We start from the raw sequence: 27,953 nt of genomic DNA, 5'->3' as shown, positions 1-27,953 counted from the left end.
GAATTTTATTGAATTCTGTCTGCTTCTCTCCTGTGCTCCTCTCAGCATCTCATTTCTACAAATACAAGCAGCAGTTCATCTTCCCTGGTAAGTGTGTCATAATTGCTCATTACCCCTACCCATAATGCAGCGCGACACACCGAGGCAAACTTTTTTGATGTCATTTTTATACCATCTTTTCTTTGAGACGCAACAACCCCTCTCCCTCATGTCTCTCTTTCCTCTTTCCTCTTCTTGTCGTATCTTAACCAGCAATGCTGTATTCTATAATGATGGTTCTGTTAAAGGCGAGGACGGCTGATAAGTGCCTGTATTCTGTGGGAGGCACTCAGCTCGCTGCATGTTTTTGATGAGCGTGTGGAGGGAGGAAAGCCATGGTGTTGTAGATAGCCTGATAGTTTAGATAGTGGCTACTGATGGCAATTTAACTGGTTTAATCCAATGAGGAGGACACCAGTGTGAGGTGCTGAGATCACATTGTACCTTTAAGAAGGAAACATACGGCCAGTTTTATCCATTAGACAAAAAGGATTTTTTTTAAAGGAAAGTGTTTGTTAAGTGAGAATCAACTAGGGATTCACCTTTCCTGACAATAAAGCATAATATATTTGTCTGACAGTATAATATGTTGCTTACTTGCCAAATAAATAAATCAATTGACATTCATGTTGGCTTGAGTTGAGATTTTATTGGCAACAGTTCTTCTAACCCTAATTGATGGAGTGTGTAGCTTTTCACTTCTCAAACAACTATGTAGGAAGACACATCATGGCCATATTCCAGGATGACAATGTCAAGATTCATCAGGCTCAAATTGTGAAAGAATGGTTGGGAGGGAGCATGAAGAATCATTGAGTCCAGACCTTACATTCATTGAAAGTCTTTGGGATGTGCTGGAGGAGAGTTCTTGACTCTTGCATTGTCAATAGAAGATCTTGACTTAAAATTGCTGCACCTCTTGATGGAAATAACATCACAACATTTATTTCCATCGAGAGGTGCATCAACTTTTGGTCATGATCTTGTATTGACAATGCAAGAGTCAAGCACTCTGTAAAGTCTCCTCCAGCACATCCCAAAGACTTTCAATTCTCAACATTACAAATGTCTTTACTGACACTTTTGATCAGTTTAATGCATCGTTGCTGAATAAATGTATTATAAATCTAACCCCAAGCATTTGACCGGTTGTAATTCTTCAGATGGTTGTGTAGAAAACACATTAAATCAGCTTTTGACTGTTGCAGTGTAAGTCAGAGAGTTAAATGTTGTTCTCAGCAGTACTCCTGCATGTTTCCATCAATTTATTTCTCCATTAGTCTATAAAAATACACTCTTTTACAAATGTCATTTTCTCTCTCATCTCTGCCTTGTGACTTATCTTTTAACTCTTTCTCTTTGTAGACGTGGCCCCTGAGGTTCCCACCAGGGCCCCTCAAGTCATTCTACACCCTGTTCTGTCTGAGACTGGGTAAGTGTGCGTGTGTGTGTTCATATGTGTGTGTGAGTTTGTTGATTTGACATTTTAGGATGCATTTAAACATGATGAAAATCAGTCTGCCTATGTAGAGCGTTCAAAATCAGTCTGAGGTCGTAAACAGCAAGAGTAAAGTTGTGTCCTAAGTGACACACTATACACTATGCACATATACTGTTCACTATGTACTCTACCATGAAGTGCATGGATTTTATAAGGTTATTTTGTCATCCAACATCTGAGTGTGATAGCCCCACCCCTTCTGCTACGTAATTAAAGCTGCGACAGTTGAGTGCATAAAGTGCCCAACATTCCATACTTTATTTTTTCTGTTAATTAAGTACAACATCTGGGTATTTATAGTGCACTTTTTTTGGGGAATTTTACAGTGTAAATTAGTGCAAATGCATGTAAATCAAATATGTTGATTACTTATCTCTGTAACACTTTAGTTATTAATAGTTTTTGCATTGACTAACTACATTTGTTACAGTATTTATTCATCTTTGTTAACGTTAGTTGAAAATTACAAGTTTTCATTGTTAGTTCATGTTTGCTGAGGTCCATTAAATAATATTAACAGATACAACTTTTGATTTGAATAATGTATTTAATATTTAATGTATTTATTTTGAAATAATGTATTAGTTAATGTTGAAATTAACATGAACTAAGATTAATAAATATATTTTTTATTGTTAGTTCATGTTAACTTATGTAGTTAACTAATGTTAATAAATGGAACCTTATTGTAAAGTGTTACCATTATCTTTTGTTAAGGCTGTTGTGGAAATTTAGGTTAAAAAAAGGCTCTAATTACCTCTGGTTTTATTTAACCTAACAGTGTTCTCTGAAGGTCACATGTTAATCAGCTTCTGTTCATTCTGAATGCAAAATTAGTGGCATAAAATGTAGATTACTGTATATATTGTTATGTTGATTTCTTGCCCCTTTGGATAGAGGTCAAATACCATAAAATGTGGAATTATTATGATTTTTGTCACTTATAAAGACATGCCAAGACCATTTAACATTGTTTATTAATATACAAAAATGTCTGAAATGTCATGTTCTGTCCTGTACTGTCTCTGTGCATATTTAGAGCGATGCCCAGAGAAAGGCCACAGACATGTCAGACAGTTACGCCACGGCTTGTGTCTATTTATGGCAGATATGAGCATTTTAGATTACAGAATTATTAGAGCAAAAATATTTGTTGTGCAATAGTTGATGTGACTGAAGACAAGTCTCACACACACACACATACTCTTTCGCCAAACAAAGAGTGGGCTTGAGTTCACGCTACAGTGATGATGTCAACCATATCTAAGTATGTTTTGCAAAACTCAAAGACCCATAAAGAAAAATTGCCTTTTTAATGAACTGAATCAAGATGCAATAACTTCAGAAAAATTATATATATATATATATATATATGTGTGTGTGTGTATAAACGGCATTTCAGTTTCTGTAGTGCTTTGACAGCAGTATGTATTGCATTATGGGGTATCGTAATGCTGCTGAAATAAGTTGTTTGACATGGCTGTAGAGTGCAATTGTTTACAAGCATGTATGCATTAATGCCCTGACAGATCTTCCGGCACTGTCCTTCCATATTTTTCAACCCAAATAAGGGTCAAAGGCGTATTAACAAGCACATTTCTTACCACAGACATGTTTAAGGCAAGTCATCCAGACTGAATAAGGCCTTGAGATTTATTTAATTTTAGACACTGAATCTCTTTTTTGTAAGTGGAAGATGATAATTATATCCTGTACTGGCTACTAAGGTCATGGAAAAGTTATAATCCTTATACATTTTTTATTCCAGGCACAGAAACGTCATGCTGCCTTCAATAAAAAATAAAAATAAAAAAAAATAATAATAAAATAAAATAAAATAAAATAAACATTTAAATCAGCTCAAACTGATTGTACTGGGCAGGTTGGTTTGGTTTGCTGGTTTTTGCGGATGTGTCAGCTACCCAGGCTGAATTGTATTTTATACTATTTAAGACTATTTTGCCTGGTATTTGTCTGTGATATTTATGTTTATGGTGATTATAGAGTTATGCAGAGTCAAAACCCGGAAGACTAAATCACCATGGGTTCCCTCAAGATTTTCCTAAGGGGTTTTAAAATGTGTTTATTCAATTTATGAGTAAAATAAGGTCTGTGGTAAACATAACTTGACGATACTTGAATGTTTTTTTTCTTTATAAACCCCATTATAAAACTACATAGGAAAGTCTCAAGGGAACCAGTGGCGAATTAGTCTTCTGGGTTTTGAGGTTTGAGGTTGACTGAAGGCAGCTCACTAAGCTGTAGAGCCTGTGTGAACCACTTTTGTAGAGGCTAAAAATATGAAGATGAACAAACTGAATTTTTTATGTGATCCTTTCAGATGGTCTAATGTAAACAATGGATTTTAATTAGATTATAGGCCTTTGAAAATGAAACATTGGTTCGTTCTGCTGAGGTAAACGACCCACCCTGTGCAAACACATTTTCTGTTTTCTCTTCACACAGTACCAAAGTGAGTCCCTTGCTACAAATTGAGGTTGAGCCAACATCTGATGTGAGTCATCCGTCTTCTATTGCAAATGTGTACAATCGTATGCTAAAACCTGAGTACAAACAGTCTTAAAAATAAAGGTTCTTTTTTTTTAAATCAATGAAACTTTTCCATTGCACAAAAGGTTCTTCACAGTGAAAAAGGGTATTGAGATTATTAGAATGTTCTTTACAGTAGGATAAAAGGATCTTTAAAGAACTGTTCACTGGAAGGTTCTTTGGGGAACCGAAAATGGTTCTTCTATTGCATTGCTGTGGAAATACCCTTTTAGAACCTTTATTTTTAAGAGTTTTAAGATTCTATCCATCCATTATTCTTTTTATATCTATCGCTCTATCCATCCATCCATCCATCCATCCATCCATTATTCTCATCTGTCTGTCTGTCTGTTAATCCATCCATCCATCCACCCATCTATCCTTCTATCTATTATTCTTAATATCTATCACTCTATCATCTGCCTGTCTGTTAATCTGTCTGTTAATCTGTTTTATAATCCATCCATCCGTCTGTCTGTCTGTCTATCGTTCTCTCTATTATTCTTTATATCTATCACTCTATCATCTGCATGTCTGTTAATCTGTCTACCCATCCATCCATCCATTATTCTTTACAGTATATCTATCACTCTATCATCAGTCTGTCTGTTAATCTGTTTTATAATCTTATAATCCATCCATCCATCCATCCCTCTTTCTCTCTGTCGTTTATTGTTGTGTTTATTGTTCCATTTATCTATCAGAATGAGGAAGGCAACGATGAGGCCGAGGGCTCAGCGGACGAGTTTGAGGAGATGAATCTTTCCCTCTTGTCCGCTCGAAACTTCCCACGTAAGGCCAGCCAGACCAGCATCTTCCTGCAGGAGTGGGACATTCCCATGGAGCAGCTGGAGATCGGAGAGCTGATTGGGAAAGGCCGGTTTGGACAGGTCTACCATGGACGCTGGCACGGAGAAGTCGCCATACGACTAATTGACATTGAAAGAGACAATGAAGAGCAGCTGAAAGCATTTAAAAGAGAGGTGATGGCATACAGGAACACGCGGCATGAAAACGTGGTCCTGTTCATGGGAGCGTGCATGAGACCCCCTCATCTGGCCATCATCACCAGGTAGGCTTAAGCAGAATTCTGTGAGTGACGACAGCTCGATATTTCCGGGGCCTGACTATATCTTAGTGGGAAGTTGACTCACTTTTCCTGATCTTCTCTAATCAGCATGACCTCATAGCTTGCATTAGTAGCTGCTTTCAGCTTAATGTGAAACGACATGTCACATTGGCCACAAATGTAAATGTAAGTGGCTGAATTTTTTCACTTCTCAGGATTCTTAGAAGACATGTCAGCTCTGGAATTAGCTATTAAAAACAAGTGCTACTATAGCATACTATGTCAACAGGAGATGGACAATATTTTTTTCCTTCCTCCTGCCACACAAATTGGTGCTTCCTGTTTGTTTGTTTGCAAGCATATACTGAGATGCATGGCCACGGCCAATAAAATGTTTTTTTTAGATCTTTTCTTTTTCTATAATTGAAGTGTTATCAAAATGTTTGATACCATTGAAATTTCATAATTATCATCAACAATTTCAATACAACAAAAAAATCTATACTAGCCTTAGTTAAAAAAAAAAAAAATACAAAAAAAACCTCTCAAGCTTACTGAGGACAAAAACACTGCATAGTCTTCACTGTGTAGCTTAAATATATATTTTTTATTACAAAAGTGATTCAGTCAGGAGCAGTGAGGAATTTTCTCTTTGTCTTTTGTTGTTTGATTAACATTAATGACACAAAGCAGCAGGTATATTAGGATGCTGTCTCTTTAAGACCGAATGCATTGATTTGTTTACATTCTGTTTACATTCACTTGTGCCAAAAATGACTCTGTTTATGAGTATACAAGCAAAGATGGGCATTTTGACACATAAATGTGTGTATTTGACCTATCAAGCCCAATAAGGTGACTCAGTTCAGTACTCTCACTCTATGAGCGGCTTCATGTGTGCGCGTCTCTCAGAAAGTGTGTGCATATACCAAAATAAGTTCTCTTTCGCTGCTTATTGCACCTCAACGTTTTAAAATCCTTTGCATAAGCTGTTGTGACAGCGCAGCACGGCAACGTCACGGGAGTGTAACCGCGATAGAGACGGTATTCCAAAATCCTTACCGGTTGACAAATTTCTACCGGTTAACAAGCAGTTGAACAAGTGTACTTAATATAGTGGCTGGTGAGTGTGTGTGTGTGTGTGTGTGTGTACACACACAAACAATAAATAAATAATAAATTAGCCAATATTTAAATGTACATCTGACTTGTTCAATATTTAGTAGTTCATTTCCAGTAAAAATTGCCAAACAAGAATCATTTCTGTTTATTGACAAATAGTTTTCATTTGGCCAAACACTGGTAGACATTTATTAATGTCTAATCCTAACTAATTTAAGCGCATGATTTTGTGTATTACTATTAACAAAGACAAAAGTTATAATGATTTTATTCATAGTCCTTAATCATAGCAAAGCAGGCCCAAACAAACAAATTGAGAAATAATTGCTTGAAATGGGCTCTTTCTTAAAAATAAATATTGATTGTTTTTCTTAGCATTGTTATGAGTGATTATGCATTGATTGCTTTCCACATTACCCCTGCAGTGTGGAATAAAAGTTTGGCTTTTGCTCACAAATGCTGTGTGTACAACATAATTGCACCGGAATGTCAGAGCCTGTTATTATTTCGAATAGTCTGTCTTGACATTATTAGTGTTAACAGCTGAAATGTGATGCACTCAAGACATTTCCTTCGTGACGGCATATATACAGAGTTCAGCATTTGCATTTGTACGTCACATTTTTGAACGGTCCCACACTGTAGAAGGCCAAAAGGCCAGAGTGATGCAAAATAAATGAGCGTCATACCCTGATGCCTTTATGAATATGTATAAAGGGAGGAAGAGGGCAGCCCGGGGAAAGATGCACATGTCTTCGTCAGGTGTCACAGTAGGAGCTCGGGTGTCTTTCTCCTCCTTCCTGCGGAGGTGAAGTTCATGGCTCACTCAGCATCATTAGTGACAGCGCTCATATCTGCTTGTGTGCAAATACAGAACAGCATGTTGAAGTATGAACATGTATCTAACACATGTCATATGATAATGTAGGTTGTAGGTTCAAACACTGCAACTGGTGATCCGTGAACTTTTACCATTGTGACCTAGAGCGAAGTGTTCAACCACAGGTTGCTTCAGCGGGTTTGTCAAATGACCCTGCCTTCATTTCCCATCATTCTCAGTGGCAGCACAAGAATGGAAATGGATAAAATACATATTGCATTTTGACTACTGCTTTCACAGGATGTTCTTCATCAACAAGCTAAATTACATTCATAATTTATAATACATTGATAAAATACAATCATAATTTAAAACGTAACTTGATAAAAACGTTCAAAACAATCTTTGATGTTGACTTGAGAAAGCCTGGCAAACATTTTAAAGTAGTTTTAAAATCTTGAAGGTTAAAGAGACTATATTATGCACTTTTCCAAAGTCTTGATTTTCTTTTTAAATGTAAAAAAAAAAAACACAATTTCCAGCAGCATCTCTCTTCCCTGTCTGTCAGTAATGGTTTAGTTCCTGTCTCTATGAAGCCCCTCCTTCTGAAAAGCCCATCGTGCACTGATTGGTCCGCTGGAGCAGTGTGTTGTGATTGGTTAACCGCTTTGAGCGTGCTTCGGAAATGTCACACCACTTAACATAACCACAAATGTCAAAATACTACTAACGCAACTGAACTTGGCCTCATCCCTTTATTTTACATATGCCTGGGGCAGGAATTATTTAAATGAGGAATATTGTGACGTGTACGTTCCTCGAAGAAAACTCGAGAACAATTGAGTCATTTCAGGGAGTTCAGAAACAGAGCTTAATGATATATAGATAGATTGATAGATAGATACTATTTTGCATGACCCTGTAATGTTACTGTTCTTTATTTCTGCAAAGATCGTTTTGAAAACCTGCAATATGCACAAGAAGCTTTCCAGTCTACATGAAATGAATATATTTTGATGTTATGATCACTGCTGATGTCTAATAAGTGTTCTTTTGTTGTTTTTCTCTGTTGTAGCTTGTGTAAGGGCAGGACCCTCTACTCAGTGGTACGAGATGCAAAAGTTGTTCTCGACGTGAACAAGACTAGACAAATCGCACAAGAGATGGTGAAGGTAAGAGTTACTGATGTGAAGTCAGGGTGAAGACTGTTTGCTAAATGTCAGCTAAAATTGATTCAGCAGTCATTTTGAAAAACATGGTAGTGTTGGAAAGCTTTTATACTGTATATGTACCTGCACTGTTCCTTTATACAGCCTGTGATTACATTTAGGGCTGGACGATTAATCAGAATAAAACAAAAATTATGGCACTGTGTTCTGGTACAAGCAAGCTGCTCATGATAAAGTTTTTTTTTGTTTTTTTTTTTATTTCTTTTTCGCTTGTTTCTTTTTCATAATGTTCATTTGGGAAGGTGCTACAAACAAGCACAGCAAACCTGGAAGCTTTTCCCCCCTTTTTAATCACATTTTAAATTGCAAGTTTTATCAGAAAAAAAATCGCAATTAGGCTTTTTACCAAAACATGCTCTCCTAATTACATTAACCTCTTTCTTCCAGGGCATGGGCTACCTACATGCCAAAGGGATCCTTCACAAAGATATGAAATCCAAGAATGTATTTTATGACAACGGGAAAGTAGTCATCACTGACTTTGGCCTGTTCACAATATCTGGTGTTCTACAAGCAGGCAGGTATGTAAAAATACACACAAACACACATAATTAAGACGTGCAATGTTTTCGAAAAAAATCTCTTCTGCTCACCTACAGTAAAAACAGTAATATTGTGAAATATTATTACAATTTAAAATAAAGGTTTTCTATGTGAATATATTTTAAAATGTAATTTATTCATGTGATGCAAAGCTGGATTTTCAGCATCATTACTCCAGTCACATGATCTTTAAAAAAAAATTAAATGAATACTTTATTCAGCAAGGATGCATTCAATTGATTCAAGTGAGAATAAAGATATTTATAATGTTACAAACAAAATTCAAATAATTGCTGTTCTTTTGAATTTTGTGTTCATCAAATTGAAAACAGTTATTTAAAAAAATTTATATTTGTCAATATTACTGTTTTCACACTATTTTTTTTTTTATCAAATAACTTTGTTATCAATACTTTTCATCTTGTATTAATTTGTTCACTGAGCTTATTCTTGTGAATTCCGGAATTGCCTCATTTGCATAGGATACATATTGCCTTAAACAATGGCCAACATTAGGTATCTAAGGCCCTGTTTACACCTGGTATTAAGGTGCGTATTGGTCATTCCGATCACAAGTAGAAGAGTGAAACACATAGGTCTACCCGTTTACACCTGGTGTTTTAATCCGTCTCTTTTGTCCACTTTCAACCATTTCTGTCCTGATTTCTTCAAGGGGAGGGTCTATGGGTGCGTAAATGTATGGCCTTTTTCAGATCTTTTGGTCTAATGGACTAAATAACCTCACGCAATTTACATACTGTATGAACGACGTACGTAAAATATACGGAGAGCATCAACTTTAGTTTCTGCTCTGACAGCCGCAAAACCACACCGAACGCTGTGAGTGTGTGTTAGAAATCAGGAACGGTGAGAGAACATTGTGCTTGGTACATTTTTTTTTGTCTTCAAACTAAATTTGGGTCTCCAGCCGACAAAGTTTTAATCCCGTCTGGCAAGCGCGTTTCCCATAATGTTTACGCATTAGTTCAGTAGGCGGAGAGTAGACGGTCTTTTGCGGCTGTTCGAACACATTCGCGTCTGCACTACGAAAGCAATCCAGTTGAATGCGTTTTCGGCTACCTCTAGAAGGGGTCGAAAGTGGACAAGCTCTAAACCTTTTAGATACAGGTGTAAGCGGGGCCTAAGGCAACATGATGTTTCTGGCTACTGTACCTTTAACGCGAGTGTGCCTGTGATCCTGTAAAATGCTGTCTAGATAGATTGTTCACTGAAATTGAGAGTAGTCATCAGAGCTCTGATTATAAGCTAGGTTTCGTCTGTAGAAGAGTGACAAATGTACCACCCATCACACTCTACATGTGGCAGGCCATTAATAACGTCCTTAAATTCCGTAATGACTTTCAGAACTGCTTATTAAAAACCATAGTCTGGAATTATTAAAGTGTGGGCCACAGAGCTAAATCCAATTTGACCTTCAGTGTTCTCATGGTTCTTCATAAATGTATGCTTCAATGAGTTGAAGTAGCAGCAGATGTTATCGACACACAAGCGTTTGACAGAACTTCAATAACTTTTATCAGGGAAACACCCTCTAGCAATGTCAGTGCACTGCACTGTCTAAATAAAATGAAGTTCTCATATAGTACACATGTCATATGGACTATTTTTATGCTTGACAGTATAAAGCCAGAAACATACTTTACAAAATTACATGAAAAACATGAAAGCCTGGCCAACACATGTAACATGCAACACATGCAAATTCCGATTGTACATACTAAGAGGACCTTTTATGCTTTTTTTTTTTTTTCGTTTTCAAACTTCTTTAGTGTGTAATGTTGCTGTTTGAGCATGAAAAAGCTAAAGCCACTCCAAAGGGAGTTATTCTCGATATCAGTAAGCACTGTTTCTGAACTTCCTGGAACGCCTCGATTGTAGTCTTGAGCTTTCTTCCGGGAACGTACACGTCACAATGTTCCTCATTTAAATAATTCCCACCCAAGGCATGTGCAAAATAAAGGGGCGGGGCCTGATTGAGTTGTGTAAGTAGTGTGTTTAATCTCGCAGTTAAGGTAAGGGGCGTGACATTTCCAAAACACACTCAAAGCAGTGACCAATCAGCACACAGTCCAGCCATCCAGTTGGAGTCAACTAGAATATATTTTCATGCTTGAATGTTCAAAAACAACTTATTTTTCATATATTTTACATCGTGGCAGCACCTCTCTTCCCTGTCTGTCAGTAATGCTCTGTTTAGCTCCTGTCTCTATGAAGCCCCTCCTTCTGAAAAGCGTAATGTGCTCTAAAAACAAAATCAAGATTTTGTAAAAGGGCATAATATGACCTCTTTAAATAGTTCACCATTTTTTTTTAATTTTTTTTTTTTACTCACCCTCTTGTTGTTCCAAACCTGTACAACTTTTATCTGCAGAACACAAGAGGAATTTTGAAGGACGTTGGGGTCAAAAACAGCATTGGACCCCAATGGCTTTCATTGTATGGACAAAAAAAGACTATTCAAAATGTCTTCTTTTATGTTTCACTAAAGAAAGAAAATCATACAGGTTTGGAACAACATGAGAATTTTCATTTTTGTGTGAACCATCCCTTCAATGTTACACATTTCAGAACGCAGCAATGCGTGAAATCGAGCTTTCATTGCTAGAAGCATTTCCATTCTCCTGACGATGAGCACGAGATATACGAGCAATATTTTTGAGTCTATCAACTGAGCAAGCGTTTCCCTTAGGTCACTTCATTTCAGTTCAAATTTAAAATCAATATTCAATGTTACAGATATTCTGTTAATTATGTTTTAATGCCAATTTTCGCCAAGTAATTGAATCAATTCCCCCTGAGTATGTGATGCGGGTGAGGATTTTGGCATTCATTAATTTATGATTGAGAGTCATAATGCAGAACACAAGGAAAAAGCACAACATTTTTCTCAGATCAGTACTGAATAACAGCTACCTTGACATGCTGTTTGGCTCCGTACTAATCACCTCCACTTAATTGAGTACCACACAGTCCTTACAAATAGGACCGCTGTCTCTCCTTCAAGAGACAAAGACTTAAAAGAAGCCTTTCTCCGCCACAGTCCTTTGAACAGGAAAACCCATGCAAAAGGGTGTCTGATGTATGCGTTTTGTTGCTCTCTTGCAATGTATTAAAAGGAAAGATCCTCGTCTTTATGGCTGAATGAACTGGAAGATATTCCTTCCTCCAGGCAAGGCCATTGAATCACTGTGAACAGTGGCATATGTTTGATTTGTTTTGTAAATTTGTGCCATACTCCATATATCTTGATTATTCACCAGTTTTGAATGGGCAAACAGAAGGGTCATAAGAGGACATGTCATCTTATACAGTGCATTAAATTTAACAGGATTTTACACTGCAAAATCATAACTTTTTCCATATAATAATATAATTGTTTATTTATTATTATAATATTAGGTAACACTTTATTTAACAGTGTCCTTGTTACATATGTAACATGTACTTGCCATAGTAATAACAATAAATTATGCATAATTACATGCAACTAACCCTCAACCAAATCCTAATCCTACCCTAACCCTATAGTAAGTACATGTATTTAATTAATATTACTCAGTACTTAAATATATAACTACACTGTAACAATGACACCTTGAAATAAATTGTAACCTAATATTATTATTTATTGTTTTATAATAATAACATTTATTCCAGCATTACAGCAATGAGAATGAGGGAAATATGATAAATGTGATGTCATGCTAATTTAATTTAATGTCATTATAATTAATACTGCCATGATTTACACTTTACCATGTAATAACTATGTAGTTTTATCATTTTATTTTGCATTAAGTCAGATATATCTATTTTTAGGAATATTAAAATGTACTTGCATTGTGATATTATTTTTAAGACAATTAAGCACATTCAATTTAATTTAATTTAATAAATACTGCCGTAATTTATACACACGCTTGCATTTACATAATTATATAATTTTTACATTTATAATAATAACTTATTACAGTAATGAAAATGAGGGAAATATGATAAACGTGATAAATAGTTGACCTTGAGTGTCATGTAAGGCGCCTAGTAAATAAAATGTATTAGTCTTCTTATTATTAAATATGATGTCATGTTAATGTAATTTAATACTCACTTTTCCATTTAAATACTTATATAATTTTATAATTTGTACATTTATAATAATCCCCCCCCCCCAGCATTACAGTAATGAGAATGAGGGAAATATGATTAATGTGATCAATTTGGTGTCATGCTAATATAATTTAATACTGCCATGATTTATACACACTTAATTAATAAATGATTGTATATTTTACATGTATTACTATAACTTTTTTCCAGTAATGATAACAAGGGAAATATGAATGCAATAAAGATGTTGTGTAATAATAATGCCACAATGCAAAACATCTTAATAGGACGTTAAGCAGGAAAAAGAGTTTCTTTTGTGATGAAATCTGTCCTAAACATGTTCTTGACTGGTTTAGTGAGATTCAGCAACATCTGAACAGTGTTCAGTTCTTGCAGTCACCAATCAACAGTCCTGAAACACTATTTGAATCTACTTCTTTGTTTTGATTTTATATGTTTATTAGTGTATTAAGACATTTAATAAAGTCTTTGGCTTTGAAAGTACTGAAAATGAGAGTAAATTATCTGGGGCAACATGAAGCGTTTGCCACCGCTGATGGCCGTGTTGATGTTGATTTGGCACTCGTCCCGTTTGTGTTTGCGCGTCTCGCCTCTTTGAAAATGTTTTCATTGGCATTGAAAGCAGTAAATCAGCATCCCCGATGGAGCGATATTACAAACACTCGCGCCCATCGGTTCATCTGATTATGAGGCTGATTTCGCACAAGTGTGTTTACGTATGTTGGCAGTAATCACCGGGAAAAAGCTGACGTCTCCACAGCGACAGGTTTACATTGCAGCCATTGTTGATCGAGTCTCTTGGATCGGCTCACGGTTGCATTCTGATCAGCCCACTTCTACACCTCCGCAGCCATGTGAATTATTATCAGGAGTTATTAGGTGGAAGGGATAGTATTTGAGAGCGGCCATCAGGGACGTGCAGGCTCTAGCATAATTATGAATTGTTTATCTGAAAGGCATAAGTCTGGCTCTTAATAACATGATTTTACATTAGTTATGTATTATGATGACTCAGGACCTGACTGGGTATTGTAATAAGATCTGATTATTCTGGGATTTGGTTCTGTTTGAAATTCCACATCCATGCAAGGCAACATTTATCAGGCTAGTGAGGCTGTGGACAAACTCGTACTTGAAGCATCATGAAATGTCAAGGTATCTTTGTGAGGGTTTGAGTCTTTTTGAGAGATGAAGTCATTGGAATTTTACTCTGGACAGTCTGACAGGCTGCCCAGGTTTGAGACAATAGCAGTTTTAATGTTATGGAAGACCCAAGAGGTCATGCTTTTGTCTTGATTCTTGTCTTAAATAAGGGCTTTTTTCTACTTTTATGTAGGTATAAAAACGCCGTCCCCTGGTTTCACAGATGCGGCTTAAGCCTAGTTCCAGACTAAAGTGCATGTTTGAGCTCTTTTAACTGAAAGCAACTTGCAATGACATATCATAAAATATGTCAGTGCCATTGTTTCACACCAGATATGTAAGTAATGTGTAGGCACTTTATGTGCATGTGTAAGTAAGCACACCAGTAATGTGTTTTTAAGGCATGTTTATAAAAGCTGCTTTAATGCCCTAATTGAACTAAGGCCTAATCCTGACTTATTCTAAGCACTGTTTGTGAGACCAGGCCATTATGTCATATTTTATGATAGATATATTGCATTAATTTATTAAAATGAAGTCTTACTCTGCATATTATGTAAGATGTTGCATATATAAATATTCATTAGACATATTTATAAATAAAGTATTTTATATACTGTATAGAGAAAGTTTTGTGGGCACTTGTCTACTCCATAAGCTTACAAATCAACTCTGTCAGACATAAAACCTGATGGAGTTGACAAAACTGAATATTTTTCCAACTTAACCTTGTATAAAATCTAAAAATATATATATAAAAAATTTCAGGACTATGTGTCCTACTGTGAGATCCACAATGAGTAGGAAAAGGGGTCCTCAGAGGTAAAAGATGACCATGACATTGCCTGATTTATTGGAGTAAAAAACAAATTGGAGTTGACGCAAAGCGAGGACACAATTTTGATAGGCTTTTTTTTATTTTATGGAAAATATAATTCAAGAATTACTTTTTGTATTGCTTGATATAGATGTTTGATAAATTATTTTCAATGAATGTCCTGAGTATCCAGATTTCCTTTAGATGTAACTTTTTTTTTATTTTTTATGTTGCTGAATTTCTTTATTTTTAACATAAAGAGGGCTTTTGTGTGTATGGACATGTTTTGTCCCTTATCTCAAGAATCAGCGATACACAACACACACACAATTTTGAACGGTAGTGTATCGCGGTTTCCACAAAAATATTACGCAGCACACCTGTTTTCAACATTGATAATAATAAGAAAATACTGTCAAATATGTAAATAAAATAAGAAAGAAAGAATTGTAGGGGGTATTTTTTGTCAATTTCGATGGCATTTCCCCCAAGCCCCATTAATTTCTGCCCCTGGTTTGGAGGTATATTATATATCATGGGTGATTGAGTTTGTTTTCACTTGGATCAGACATTCAGTCAAGCTGAAACAGCTCTGTCTCAGTGATAGACCACTTCCAAATCCACGTCCTACACTTGAGAACGAGGCAACTACTTTATCATTGTACAGGGTTCACAGGTTTTTAATCGGTCCAGTGGGAAACAAAGTTGAGTTTACAAGTTTCCAGACTGCAGCACTGTGTAAAGAAAAGGTTTCTTGCCATTCAATCTTTGAAAAGTATCGAAGAGTTTCTGTTTCGTAGCAACTATCAACTTTGTTTTAAAATTTGAAATAGATTTAGAAATAAAGTATAGAGCTAAAAACTGATTGTGAATTGTGTAGCTCAGATAATGACAATTTAATGAGAAATATCTTTGTTGAGATCTGAAACTACAGAAGATGCATCTGTGATTTCTTGAGTATCTGTCTTAGAAAATGTTTTGGAAACAGGAGATTAATGCAAAAGTCTCCATTTGATCTGTCTAGGGGAAACGGAGTTCAAAAAGAGATCTCATTTGCAGACTAGACTTCATGTCGATAATCGGACTATGCAAGACTAATAGTCACTTGCCCTTTATTGTATTTCTTTGACAGTATTGTCCCTATAATGGTCTTTTGGTTTGTTTTGTGACCTTTTGCGTAGTACAAATGAATCGAACTCAAAGCATTGGTGTGTTGTGACTGATTACGTATTAAACTTCAGGTTCTTCCCTCTCTCTCTCTCTCTCTCCAGCCGGAGAAAGGATAAGCTGCGGATCCCAAGCGGCTGGCTGTGTCATCTGGCTCCTGAGCTCATCCGTCAGCTCTCCCCCGAGACCGCAGAAAACCAGCTTCCCTTCTCCAAACAGTCTGACGTCTTTGCCTTTGGGTGGGTCTCTCTCTGTCGCCAATCACTTGCTTCTCTGCTTTTTGTCACTCAGGAAACCAACAGAATCCATTTTTATTTACAGAAATAAGCTTATAACCGTTTCTCTCCACATGTAATGTGCTCTTATAATGTCAGCATAACCATTTTTGGATTCTAAATCTAGAATGTAATCACATTTCGTTAAGAAAAGTGTTTAAAACATATGAATTGCGTTGCATTAGGACAATTTCAAACTGAGTGGCATTTATTTGAAAGTATCAAATTTTTCAAGCAAAACATTCATCAAAAATAAGTTTGTTTGGGTTTATTTTTTAATGATAAAATAATACTGTAGATTTACACTACCGTTCAAAAGTTTGGGGACAGTAAGATAAAAAAAAGAAATGAATATATCTTTAATTAGCCTAATATTAATATTTTATAAAAAAAATATTTAATTAAGCAAGGATTCATAAATTAATCAAAAGTGACAGTAAAGATGTTCATAATAATATAAAATATTTCTAATTCAAATAAATGCTGTTCATCAAAGAATCCTGAAAAAAATAAAATCACAGTTTCCACAAAAATATTAACTTTCAACATTGATAATAATATGAAATGTTTCTTGAGCAGCAAATCAGCATATTAGAATTATTTCTGAAGGATCATGTGACACTGAAGACTGGAGTATTGATGCAAAAAAAAAATCAGTCAAATTGCATCACATAGAAGACAATTATTTTCAACATTTCTTTTAAATTTCACAAATTTAAATCAAAATTTATAAACAAATAAATGCAGCTTTGGTGGGCAAAAGAGACTTCTTTCAAAAACATTAAATTGCAATAAAAAACAAAATGAACTTGAACTGAATTTATGTATTTACTATGTAACCACCAGTTGAATAAAAGACAAAAGCAAAATGTCTCAGAAAAGTGACTTCAGTTTTGAGAAAATCTCCAGCATTATTTGCATGCAGATGCCACTTCGTTTGATATATTATCTAATGCTGTGCCATTCATAGATTTATAAGTGTCACTTAAGCATCCAAATACATTTGGATATCCAACCACATACTGTAAACCAAAATCTTTTTTCCATTTAAATCTGTCCCTTTAATTGCTACAGTGGCCGTATAAGAGTACAGCTCAGCTATAGTATCAAATGTTATGAAAATTACATTTTGAATGACCACACATGATCATGTAATCACAATAATACACATCAAGAATCTGGCTCGTTTAGGATGAGGATTATCAAAGAATTGATTCACTCAGTGCTCAGCTTTCACTAATCAGAATGCATTCACATGAGACGGCAAGCGGAACTGAACCTCCATCTGTACTCATTTCGACCTGACCCGGGCCTTTCCAGAGGCAGCGAGTGTGTGGGCCAAATGAATAAAAGAATGGATGGATGGATGGTTGACGAAATGAAGGAATGCTGCTCTGTTGGGTCCTAACACAATTGCGTCCTCAGCTGTTCTCTCCATATGGAGGCTCTGTCACACTGTCATTCTATGGGAGCCAAATACAGCACCCACGCAAGCCGTCCAGCTGGTCCCACTAAAGGGACATTACCTAGAGGTGACCCCAAAGCAATGCTCCCTATTGTCCCTTCTGCCTCCTCTTTTCACTTCCGTTGTGTTCGCATTGGCTTTTAACAGCAGTTGTGGGATATTTTATGCCTGTAATGTTCTCGTGTTCTGTTTTATGGACTTTTTCTGTGTGTACAGTATGTACTGTACTATACACTAATGGTAAAAAGTTTTAAATATTTTTTGAAAGTCTCTTAGGCTCACCAAGGCTGCATTATTTGATCAAAAATACAGTAAAAAGAGTAATATTGTAAAATATTATTACAATTTAAAATAAAATTTTAGTATCATTTCTCCAGTCTTCAGTGTCACATGATCCTTTTTTAAATATGCTGATTTGCTGCTCAATGATCCATTTTAAATATGCTGATTTGCTGCTCAATTATTATCAGTTATTATTGGTGCTTAATTATTAATACCGGTTCTTATTATTATCATCAATGTTAGAAACTCTGATCCTTTTTTTCAGAATTCTTTGATGAATAGAAAGTTCAAAAGAACAGCATTTGTTTGACATAAATGTCATTTGACAGCGTTTCATTATAATGTCTTTACTGTCACTTTGGATCAATTTAATGGATCCTTGCTAAATAAAAGTATTATTATTATTTTTTAAATCTCACTTACCCTAAACTTTTGAATGCTAGTGTACCATTGTTTCCACAAAAATATTAAAATTGTTTTCAACATTGGTAATAATAAGAAATGTTTCTTAAGCAGCAGATCAGCATATTAGAATGATTTCTGAAGGATCATGTGACACTAAAGACTGGAGTAATGATGCTAAATTACTTTTCATAAAAATATATTAAAATAGAAAACAGTTATTTTAAATTCTTATGATATTTCACAAAATGATATGATAAAATAAATAAATGCAGCCTACTGTAGGTGAGCATAAGAGACATCTTTCAAAAACATTAAAAAAGCCCAATTATTCCAAACTTTTGGATGTCGTGTATGTTATGCTGTAACTCAGGGGCAAATTCACTAAATGGCCTTATTTACCAACCACCCGCAATCCATTGTCATTCTTTCAATGCAAATTAGGCTAATTATAGTATGCGCATTATTCAGGACTGTTTGCCTGGCACAATCAACTTTGCTTTCTGTGGGCGGTAAATGAATTGTTATAAAAAAAAACAAAAAGAGATGTTTATATACGGTTTCTAGCGATCATGGCAGTAGTAATTCATCAAATGATGATCAAATGATGTAGAAGACGCTATCACCGGGCATATTGCACTTTCAGCATTTTTGAGAGATGATTTAGGTGTCTCGATCACAGTGGTGAAGTCATACAGTCTCAGTAAAGTACACACCAGATCAGGTGCAACCAAGCACTAAGAAATCACCTGCAAGATTGGAAATGTGCCATGCAAACTGCGTTCAGCACACTTTTTTTGCATGCAAATAAATGACACTGTCATTGGTTGAAAATGCAATTCATTCTTAGTGAATTCCCCACTTCAGTATTGCAAAAGCCATCTCAATTACATGTTTTTTTCTCTCTCTCTCTCTCTCTCTCTCTCTCTCTCACACAAGTCTCAGCAAGCTGCACGTTTCACGTTTGGCTTTAAATTGCAGAGCTCGGGTGATTGGCCTTTTCAGCAGGGCTCTTCGTTCAATGATTGTTAATTAGCTCTTAAGTGTGGTTTAGTAAACTTTAACACGAGCATGCTCTTTAGAGCAGAATACTGTGTTTTTCAGCAGTCAACAGCACCTCAAAGTCATTTATTAATTATCTCGGATGACTTTGACTGTATCGGCTTCAGGGAATGCAAAGTGATGTAGTGCACCAGTAGTGCTTTAAAGCTTTTGAACTGCTGTATTGCGGTCTCTTAGGGAGGCGCGAGTCCTCGTCCTGACACACACTCACGCACACGCACACGTGATATACTTGTGAGGAGTTCCATCTGACTTTTTGTTCTTCTTAAGTTAAATTATAATTAAGATCTACATTTTTTAGAAACATTTGAACATGGAACATTAATAACAAAGCAGGTACACTCTCAAACTTGTAAACACATACTTGGAAAAGAACTGTCCTATCATTCTTAAATGAAGCAAATTATAATTTAGAATGATGGCTTTATTCATTTTATTTTATATAAATCATTTATTATTTATTTAAGACTTTTTTGCCCAATTATAAACCAGAAGTTTTACTAAATTTGTCAGGGCATTTCCCCAAAATTAGATTACATTTATTAGGATTTATTCATAGATTTATATAATTTAAAGAATATATTTAAATAAAGACATTATTTGGCCTATTTAGTTTAGAGTTTTCCTGTATATTTACATGGACCTTTTTTTGTGTGTTTTTTTATTTTGCAATTTTCTTAAAAGTCATATTAGAATTAAGATTTATAGATGTATACATAATTTATGTAATGCTATTCCCTATGCTATTTCATATGTTCCTAATTTTGTTTTGAAGGTCTCCTACAATAGGTTTACATGCATCCAAGTTAAAAAAACACTCATAACATACATTGCAGCATCACCTCTTTTCTCACAGTGTCTGAAACGGATCGATAAAGGGATTCCTCCTTTCCGAGAGCCTACTCTGCTCTGATTGGTCAGGTGGTTCAGTCTGTTGTGATTGGTCTACTGCTTACAGCGCGTGTCTTCACAACACTGCTTCCTCAGGGCGGGTCAAAGTAGGCATTGTTTGCGGGCAGCCATTGAAGACCATGCAAATTTGTTATGAACCTATGTAGGTTCATGCAGGAAGTAAGACTGGAATTACTAACGACTCGTTTCAGGCAGTTCAGGATCGGTTCTTACATTTGGGAGACATAAACCCCATTTGTTGCGCACTTTGATCTTTGAAACTTTGCAGACATTCACACTACACTATATAACACACTACATGAAAATGGGGGCACTTTAAGACATTATTCAGCCCATTTACAAACCCTTTTTTATTTGCTTTTGATAGGTTTTATTATATTAGTGACAACATTTTTATACATTTGGCCCTCACAAGTATAGACAAACCAGTACATGCACATTAACACTCGTATGTGTCATATGTTTCAGCACTATCTGGTACGAGCTCCATGCGCGTGAGTGGCCCTTTAAGAACCAGCCGGCTGAAGTCATTATCTGGCAGGTGGGAAGTGGAATGAAGCCCAACCTCACTCAGATAGGCATGGGCAAGGAGATATCCGTGAGTATTTCCATATACCTCACTAATGCAGATAAGCCAAACATATAGGAAAGTCTGAATACTACCAACTTTACACAAACAAAGCTGTCAGAATATATTGTACGAGTCACATGAACCACTTTTATTGTGCTTTTATGGAGCACGAAAGCCCCAAAAGAGGCTATTCAATCTATTTTTATTGGAAAAACCGGACTCGGGCATGCTTGCCTGGCTTTTAGATCGTGTGAGTGATAGTATATGAACAGATTCTTCTCTCCTGTGTAGGACATCCTGCTGTTTTGCTGGGCGTATGAACAGGAAGAGCGGCCCAGCTTCTCCAAGCTCGTGGAACTACTAGAGAAACTTCCGAAACGCAACCGTCGCCTGTCTCACCCAGTACACTTCTGGAAATCAGCTGAGTATGTGAAATGAGCTAAACTCAAAAATGCCAGTTTATATACAAAAAAACCCCGAATGAACAAATAACCCCAACAAAACAATCGTTAAAATGGAGTCAGTCGACGCGACTGAGAGAATCGATCGAGAGTCGCTTCTGGATGGTGCATGTATTCTGCTGTATTTAGCAACGTTTCCTAAAAGCAGTGATCATTTAGCATATTTAGAGCACACAGTATTTTCTGGTGTATCGTTTGGTCATGAAAGAGAGATGTTTTCTCTTTTTTTCAGTTGTTGTTTTTGCTAAATGTTTGATCTGTTTTGCATATATCAACTGCTTGTGATTATTTCTCATTATCTTGAATGAGTCCACTTTCAGTGAATGTTGTTTTCTTTCGTCGAACCTCTGCAATGCATTTTTATAAACAACTGAAACTAGTGTTATTTCGTCTGTATTGTTTTTTTCTTTCCTTTCCTTTCTGAATTTAGTCATTGGATGAATGTATTTTTTTTTCTTTTCTTTTTTTTCGATTTTGAAAAATGTACCTTTCGGAGTTGTTTTACGCTTGTTTATTTTCTGTCATCCATGCTGTGTATGTTTCACAGAATTCCATCCCGTCGTTTGCGTATTACGTGCGGACGTTCCGATCACAAAGCTTTACCGCAACGCGGGGAATGCGAATAATTTCTCTCCCTTCCCGTCGCGTTGCACAGCCGTCACTCATTTACTAGCGCGGTCGGTCAGCATCGCCTATGCGGAAAGATGCGTTCGTAGAACGGCGCCGTAATGGAGTGTGCCGCCGCGAGGCACGTACGTATGTATATTATCGACACTTGAATTGTATCATGCCTGACTGTGACTAAAACAGAACTGCTATTCCTGAGCCTACAAAGAAAGGGATAGATATAACGGACTGTATCTATCACACTTACAAACCTTTTCTTATCAGTGCATACTTACGAATGTTTTAGCATAACTGAAAGCTTTGCGTTGTTTGTACTAGGCTACACATTGTTCTATTGTAGAGAATATACAGTACCATGAGTAATAGTGCACTTTTCACCACGACGGCATTTGTATATTACTATTAAAAGTCACATCTCATTAATATGACTGTTGCATGTTGCAAGTTCTGGAGTGTCCATGTTGTAACACGGAACGGTGATCATGTCAAAATGAGTGTGAAGGTTGGTGTCGCTAGCTAGGTATGGCTTAAACAGAACCGCTATCCCGCTTTCTCCACACCATGCACTCTGGGTACAGACAATCTGCTCACTTGTAAAGCCATGGTTTTTTGGGTCATGAACAGTGCCAGTGCTCACAAAACTTGTTGCTGCTGTTATTTTTCAAGTATATTTTAGGATCACGAAAATACAGATGTTGTTAAGTGGGCGTTTATATTTGTACGGTCGACCGTTTTTACATGCATGAGAACATTTTTAGGGGATTTGTTCACGTTACGGACCCCCCCCGAATACAGTACCACACACACGGTAGTTTTACAAACTATGACTAAATAAAAAATGACAGCTTGTGTGATAACCTGAGAAAGTAATACAAATATGATCAGGCCTTGTAAGGCGCAATTTTAAACCTATAAATAAATAACTGTGCTATAATGTTTATATATATTTTTTGAAACGGGGGCTATGAGGATGTGTTGGGACAGTGTTTTCACGCTGGGAATGATGGGAAATCACAAGAAGATGGGATCTTGTTAACAACCATTAGCAGCTTCCATGTCAGGCCTATTTAACAGGCTGTAGATTTTGCTTAATAATCTGTTGCTGTAATTAATATTCCAGTCACTGAATCCGACCTCATTGTCATCTCTTATATTTCTGCCCCATTATGAATGTATGAATTGTTCTGTGTGTGTGTATGTATGCGTGTTGTTGTTTTCTTTTCTTTTTTTCGTCTTTCTATCCATCCATGCATTTACTTGGTGGTCGTTGATTATTTACCATCGCTCTGGTTTACGTTTCTTTTCTGATATTGTGTGCGTGTCTTCGCAGATTTCTTTGATGGCCTCCATGATTGATTTTTTTGTATTATGTATTTGTTGTAAGTATATATAAAGCTTGTATTTACTGATGCCTTATGGTCCATGGCTTAGCGACTGGTACACATCACAAGCTCTTTCTTTGCACTCATCCTTTATGAAATAAATAAAAAGGTGTTGATTTTGGACTTTTGTTTTTTGTTCGTCATTTCTTTTTGCTCCTTGTCATGATTCATGTTTTATGTTCACAGAAAATCTATATTACATTATGAAAAAAGCTTTAAACAGGAAACGTTGTATGATAAGGTCTTAAGTGGTTAAGTAAATGTAATTATTTTAATGAGTTGGGAACAAAAAGCTTTTGTCACTTAAACTTAACAATTTTGAGCAACTATACCAAAAAAAGGTACTAAGTCACATTATAAATATTCACAAATATCATAATTAATAAAATGTCTTTATTAAACTGATTATTGATATCAGATTTAGCCTAAGACTTCATAATGTTGGTTAGAGATAAAGAAATATGGCTTGAAACCTCTGATCTATCAATTTTTGGTAACACTATATTGATGGTCACTTTTAGACATTTTGTTGATTATAGAAGAAAATGTTCTATATAGAACCTTAAAAGGATAGTTCATCTAAAAATTACTCTTTTGAAAATGAATCACTTTTTTTTTTTTTTGTTACTTCTTTTTTATTTTGAATGTTCTTCAGATCCCCATTTACAACAATTACTTCCACACCGATACAATACCCTTTACAGGGGATCATAACATTCACACATCCTTACGTGTATGATCAATTCCAAAGAAAAATATGTCCAAAGTTACAAGGATATGAAAAAAAAAAAAAAAAAAAATAGTTAACAATGTTTAAAGTAAACAATTTAAACAGAACAAACATAAACTTAAAACAAAACATGGGTTGTATACAAGTTCCCCTGGCAACTATAACCAGTTATTTCTACTGATCCTCCATCACTGTCATTAATGGTGCCCATCTTTCAATAAAAAGTTCCCTCTGTAATCTCAACGAATATGTAATTTTTTCCATAGTGTAGATATTTCTCAAAATTGTTAGCCATTCAGCTTGGTTTGGTGACTCGTTTTTAAGCCACTTTATTGTAATTGCTTTCTTTGCTGCTATCAGTAATATCTGTAATAAATACATATTTTTCCTACTGCATATCACAACTGGTTTAACCCCTAAAATTGCTATCAGAGGATCTCTTACCAGTTCAACATTCAATACTTTATTAATATATGTAAAAATGGATTTCCAAAAGTTATCCAACAAAGGGCATTGCCAAAAAATATGTGAGTGAGTAGCCATTGTCTCTCCACACCCCCTAATGAATCACTTTTTGATGAAATCTGATTGATTTCTGTCCCTCCACTGATAGCTACGCAACTACCACTTCAAATACTTCATAAAGAGATCGTAAAACTAATCCATATGAATTGAGCGGTTTAGTCTAACAGATTAAATGTAGGCTTTTATTCACATATGAACATTCATCAACTCACACATCAGTTGTGGTAAATGGAAGATCAAGCATGTTCACTTGATCTGCAAGAACCAATGAGGTTCATTCACGTGTTACGCATCACGTTTGAGTTTCCTCAAGAACCAATGAGGTTCATTCTCGTGTTACGCAGCACGTTTGAGTTTCCTCGAGAACCAATGAGGTTTATTCCCGTGTTACGCAGCACGCTTGAGTTTCCTCAAGAACCAATGAGGTTCATTCCCGTGTTACGCAGCACGTTTGAGCTTCAGCAAGAACCAATGAGATTTGTTCTCGCACATCAAGCAGGTTCGGTTGAGCGGCTGTTTATGTTCGCTGATCAATGTTTATATGTGAACAAAAGACTACTAAATCAATTGTTATGGATTAGTTTTATGATCTCTTTATGAACTTTTTGAAGCGTCAAAGTAATAGTTGTGTAGCTGTCAATGGAGGGACAGAAAGCTCTCAGATTTCATTAAAAAGATCTTCATTTGTGTTCCGAAGATGAAAAAAAGTCTTACGAGTTTTGGACGACATGAGGGTGAGTAATTAATTAGAGAATTTTCATGGGTGAACTATCTCTTTAAAGGGTTCTGTGAGGTGCTTCATATATAGAACCTTTCAGGGGTTCCCATCATGGGACCATTTTATGGATTTTGTTTGAATTCATTTTTTATTTTAATAAAATTTTGTCAATTGTAAACATAGTTTATCACTAGAAAAAGAGTGGAAATGGATTCTTTAAAATTGAGTCAAGAACCCCAGGGTTCAATGGTGAGTTCAAACTTCAACCTTCTTTTTTTTAGAGTGTAAGTAATGTTGCACCTACATGTTAACTAACTCTTATTAGAGTATTATGTGCTTAATATCTGCACTGTATTTTGATGGTCCCCCAACAGACATTCTACTGATTATATACTATTTGCAAGTTCATCAACTTATTCTACTAACCCTGAACCCCAACAGTCCTCAACTAATACTCTAATGTGAGTTAGTTGACATGTAGGTGCAAAATTACTTATAATCAACAGAATGTCTAAAGAGGACCATCAAAATAAAGTGTAAAAAGGGGTCAACATCAAGAACTAAAAATGTGTATTTAAAAGGATCACACATGACATGTCCTTGCAAACCCATTTGTGTTTCTTTTTACTGTGGAAAAAAAACGCATTTTAAATGTACTGGTTGTTCACTCTTGTGCAGTTTTCCTCGTGCATCTTGTGTGTTCCACAGAAGTAAGAAATTCATACATGTTTGAAATGACACGAGATACCATTTATATTTTGGGGTGAACTATCCCTTTAAGGTTCTGGGCAACAGACAACATGTGACTGCAAATGTCAATCATCACATCTCTATTGGCTAGTCTTTCTAATGAGAGAATTATCTGCTCCTGTTGCTCCCAATCTTTCCCTCGGCTGATGAGTTTAATTAGGGCAAATCATTGTTTAAAATACTAAATGAGGTGAGTCTGAAACTCACTACAGATATATGGCTCAAAATGAGCTTTAATGACATGTTTCTTAACAGTAATATATCAAATATTTTATTTAAAATTATGTAAGTATAGTTTAAATCATTATTTTTTACAATATAATATATACACATTGTATAATGCCTCATATAATTTCAAGTAGGACAAGTAGTTAATAAGTATGTCAATTCAAAAATATCAATGTTTTCATTAAAAAAACCTTGGTTTCACTCAACACATAATAGAAATATGCAGAGAACAAACTGACCTGAAACCTTCATCAGGAAGCACCTCTCAGATCCTCCAATTACAAGCAGATAAACTCATTTAATTCCCTGGATCAGAGTCAGATGAGCATTAGTGCTTAAGAAAGACCTGTGGAGTACTACCATAAAAGACGATAAATTATTAGCAGGGGTTCCTTAATTGAATTAGGAGTAGTGAGGGAGAAAGTGCATGGTAAAGGAAGTGAAATTATCTGTCTTTTCAATGTAGACTACACACTACAGTAGATATGCACGCTGTATATATTTCCTATTAGATTTATCTGTTCCAAAACCCAGTGAGCTGACTACAGAAGGAGCCTTTTAAGGCGTCATAAGCACATTACTGTGCAAACGCTGTTTTGAAAGGTAGGCTACTTGACTATGCTGCCTTGTATCTTTTTTAGGGAATGCAATCCCACAATGCACTGTGAAAAGTTCTGTAAAAATAGATAAATGTCTGTAATAAAAATAGACATGATATGAATAGTCTAGTGCGATTAAAATTGGACTATTTTGCATAATATAAATGAGTGTTTTATGTATTAAAGGCACACTATGCAGTTTCGGTTTTTCTCAAACAGTGACCCCTAGAGTCGCTGTGGAGTACTTGTATTTAACGTTACTGTCGTAAATACCACTCACGCAGAGCCGTCTCTGCACTCTTCCAACCGCGCTTTCTTCGTCGACTCTGCCATGATTCACGTCTGAAATGCGTGCTAGTGTCTTCCATAGAGGCTGCTTCATATGTTGTTGATGTATGTGACGTCGTGTCGTAAAGCAAGTCATGATTCTCACAAGATTCGGCAGGGCGTCACCTCTCAAACTTGCATTGCTGGTTTTGCCAGCGGCGTCCCCCCCCCCCCTGCTTTGCTATCGGGATGATTCGCCCTACTGCGAGTTCGTTTACCATCGAAATGATTTCGAAGCTGTTATATTAAGGTACAAATCTTGCATAGTGTGCCTTTAAGTTCATATCAAGAATTGTTTTGTTTTTTAATTAAAAATAAAGTTTCTTTACTGGCATCGATGGTTCCATCCCAGCTAACAAAAATATGTTCTAAGAACATTAAGATAAAGTTCCCATTAAGTTATCAAAATGTTATTTCTGAATGTTCTCCAAAATGTCTAGTTTCTTGTTTATGCGAAGGTTGGCAAAAACATTAAGGGAACATTCAAT

General features: G+C 35.8%; 1 protein-coding gene across 1 annotated transcript in view; it reads left to right on the top strand.

Annotated features, from left to right (window-relative positions):
* The window catches only part of ksr2 (kinase suppressor of ras 2), a gene marked incomplete at both ends in the record, with an annotated part of 103,390 nt that extends 81,834 nt beyond the window's left edge, over positions 1 to 21,556 (top strand). Inside the window, 9 exons of the mRNA XM_081365076.1 lie at positions 46 to 87; positions 1,405 to 1,471; positions 4,007 to 4,055; positions 4,795 to 5,162; positions 8,177 to 8,273; positions 8,718 to 8,851; positions 16,254 to 16,388; positions 21,016 to 21,145; positions 21,410 to 21,556. Coding sequence (XP_081221202.1) covers positions 46 to 87; positions 1,405 to 1,471; positions 4,007 to 4,055; positions 4,795 to 5,162; positions 8,177 to 8,273; positions 8,718 to 8,851; positions 16,254 to 16,388; positions 21,016 to 21,145; positions 21,410 to 21,556 — 1,169 coding nt within the window. The remainder of the gene's footprint in view (positions 1 to 45; positions 88 to 1,404; positions 1,472 to 4,006; positions 4,056 to 4,794; positions 5,163 to 8,176; positions 8,274 to 8,717; positions 8,852 to 16,253; positions 16,389 to 21,015; positions 21,146 to 21,409) is intronic.
* Positions 21,557 to 27,953: the final 6,397 nt, after the last annotated feature.

Source organism: Scardinius erythrophthalmus (assembly GCF_964197995.2).
Source record: "Scardinius erythrophthalmus genome assembly, chromosome: 5".
NCBI classification, from domain to species: Eukaryota; Metazoa; Chordata; class Actinopteri; order Cypriniformes; family Leuciscidae; genus Scardinius; species Scardinius erythrophthalmus.
Note: the sequence above shows the minus strand (reverse complement) of the source record. Positions and strands in the feature narration are given on the sequence as shown.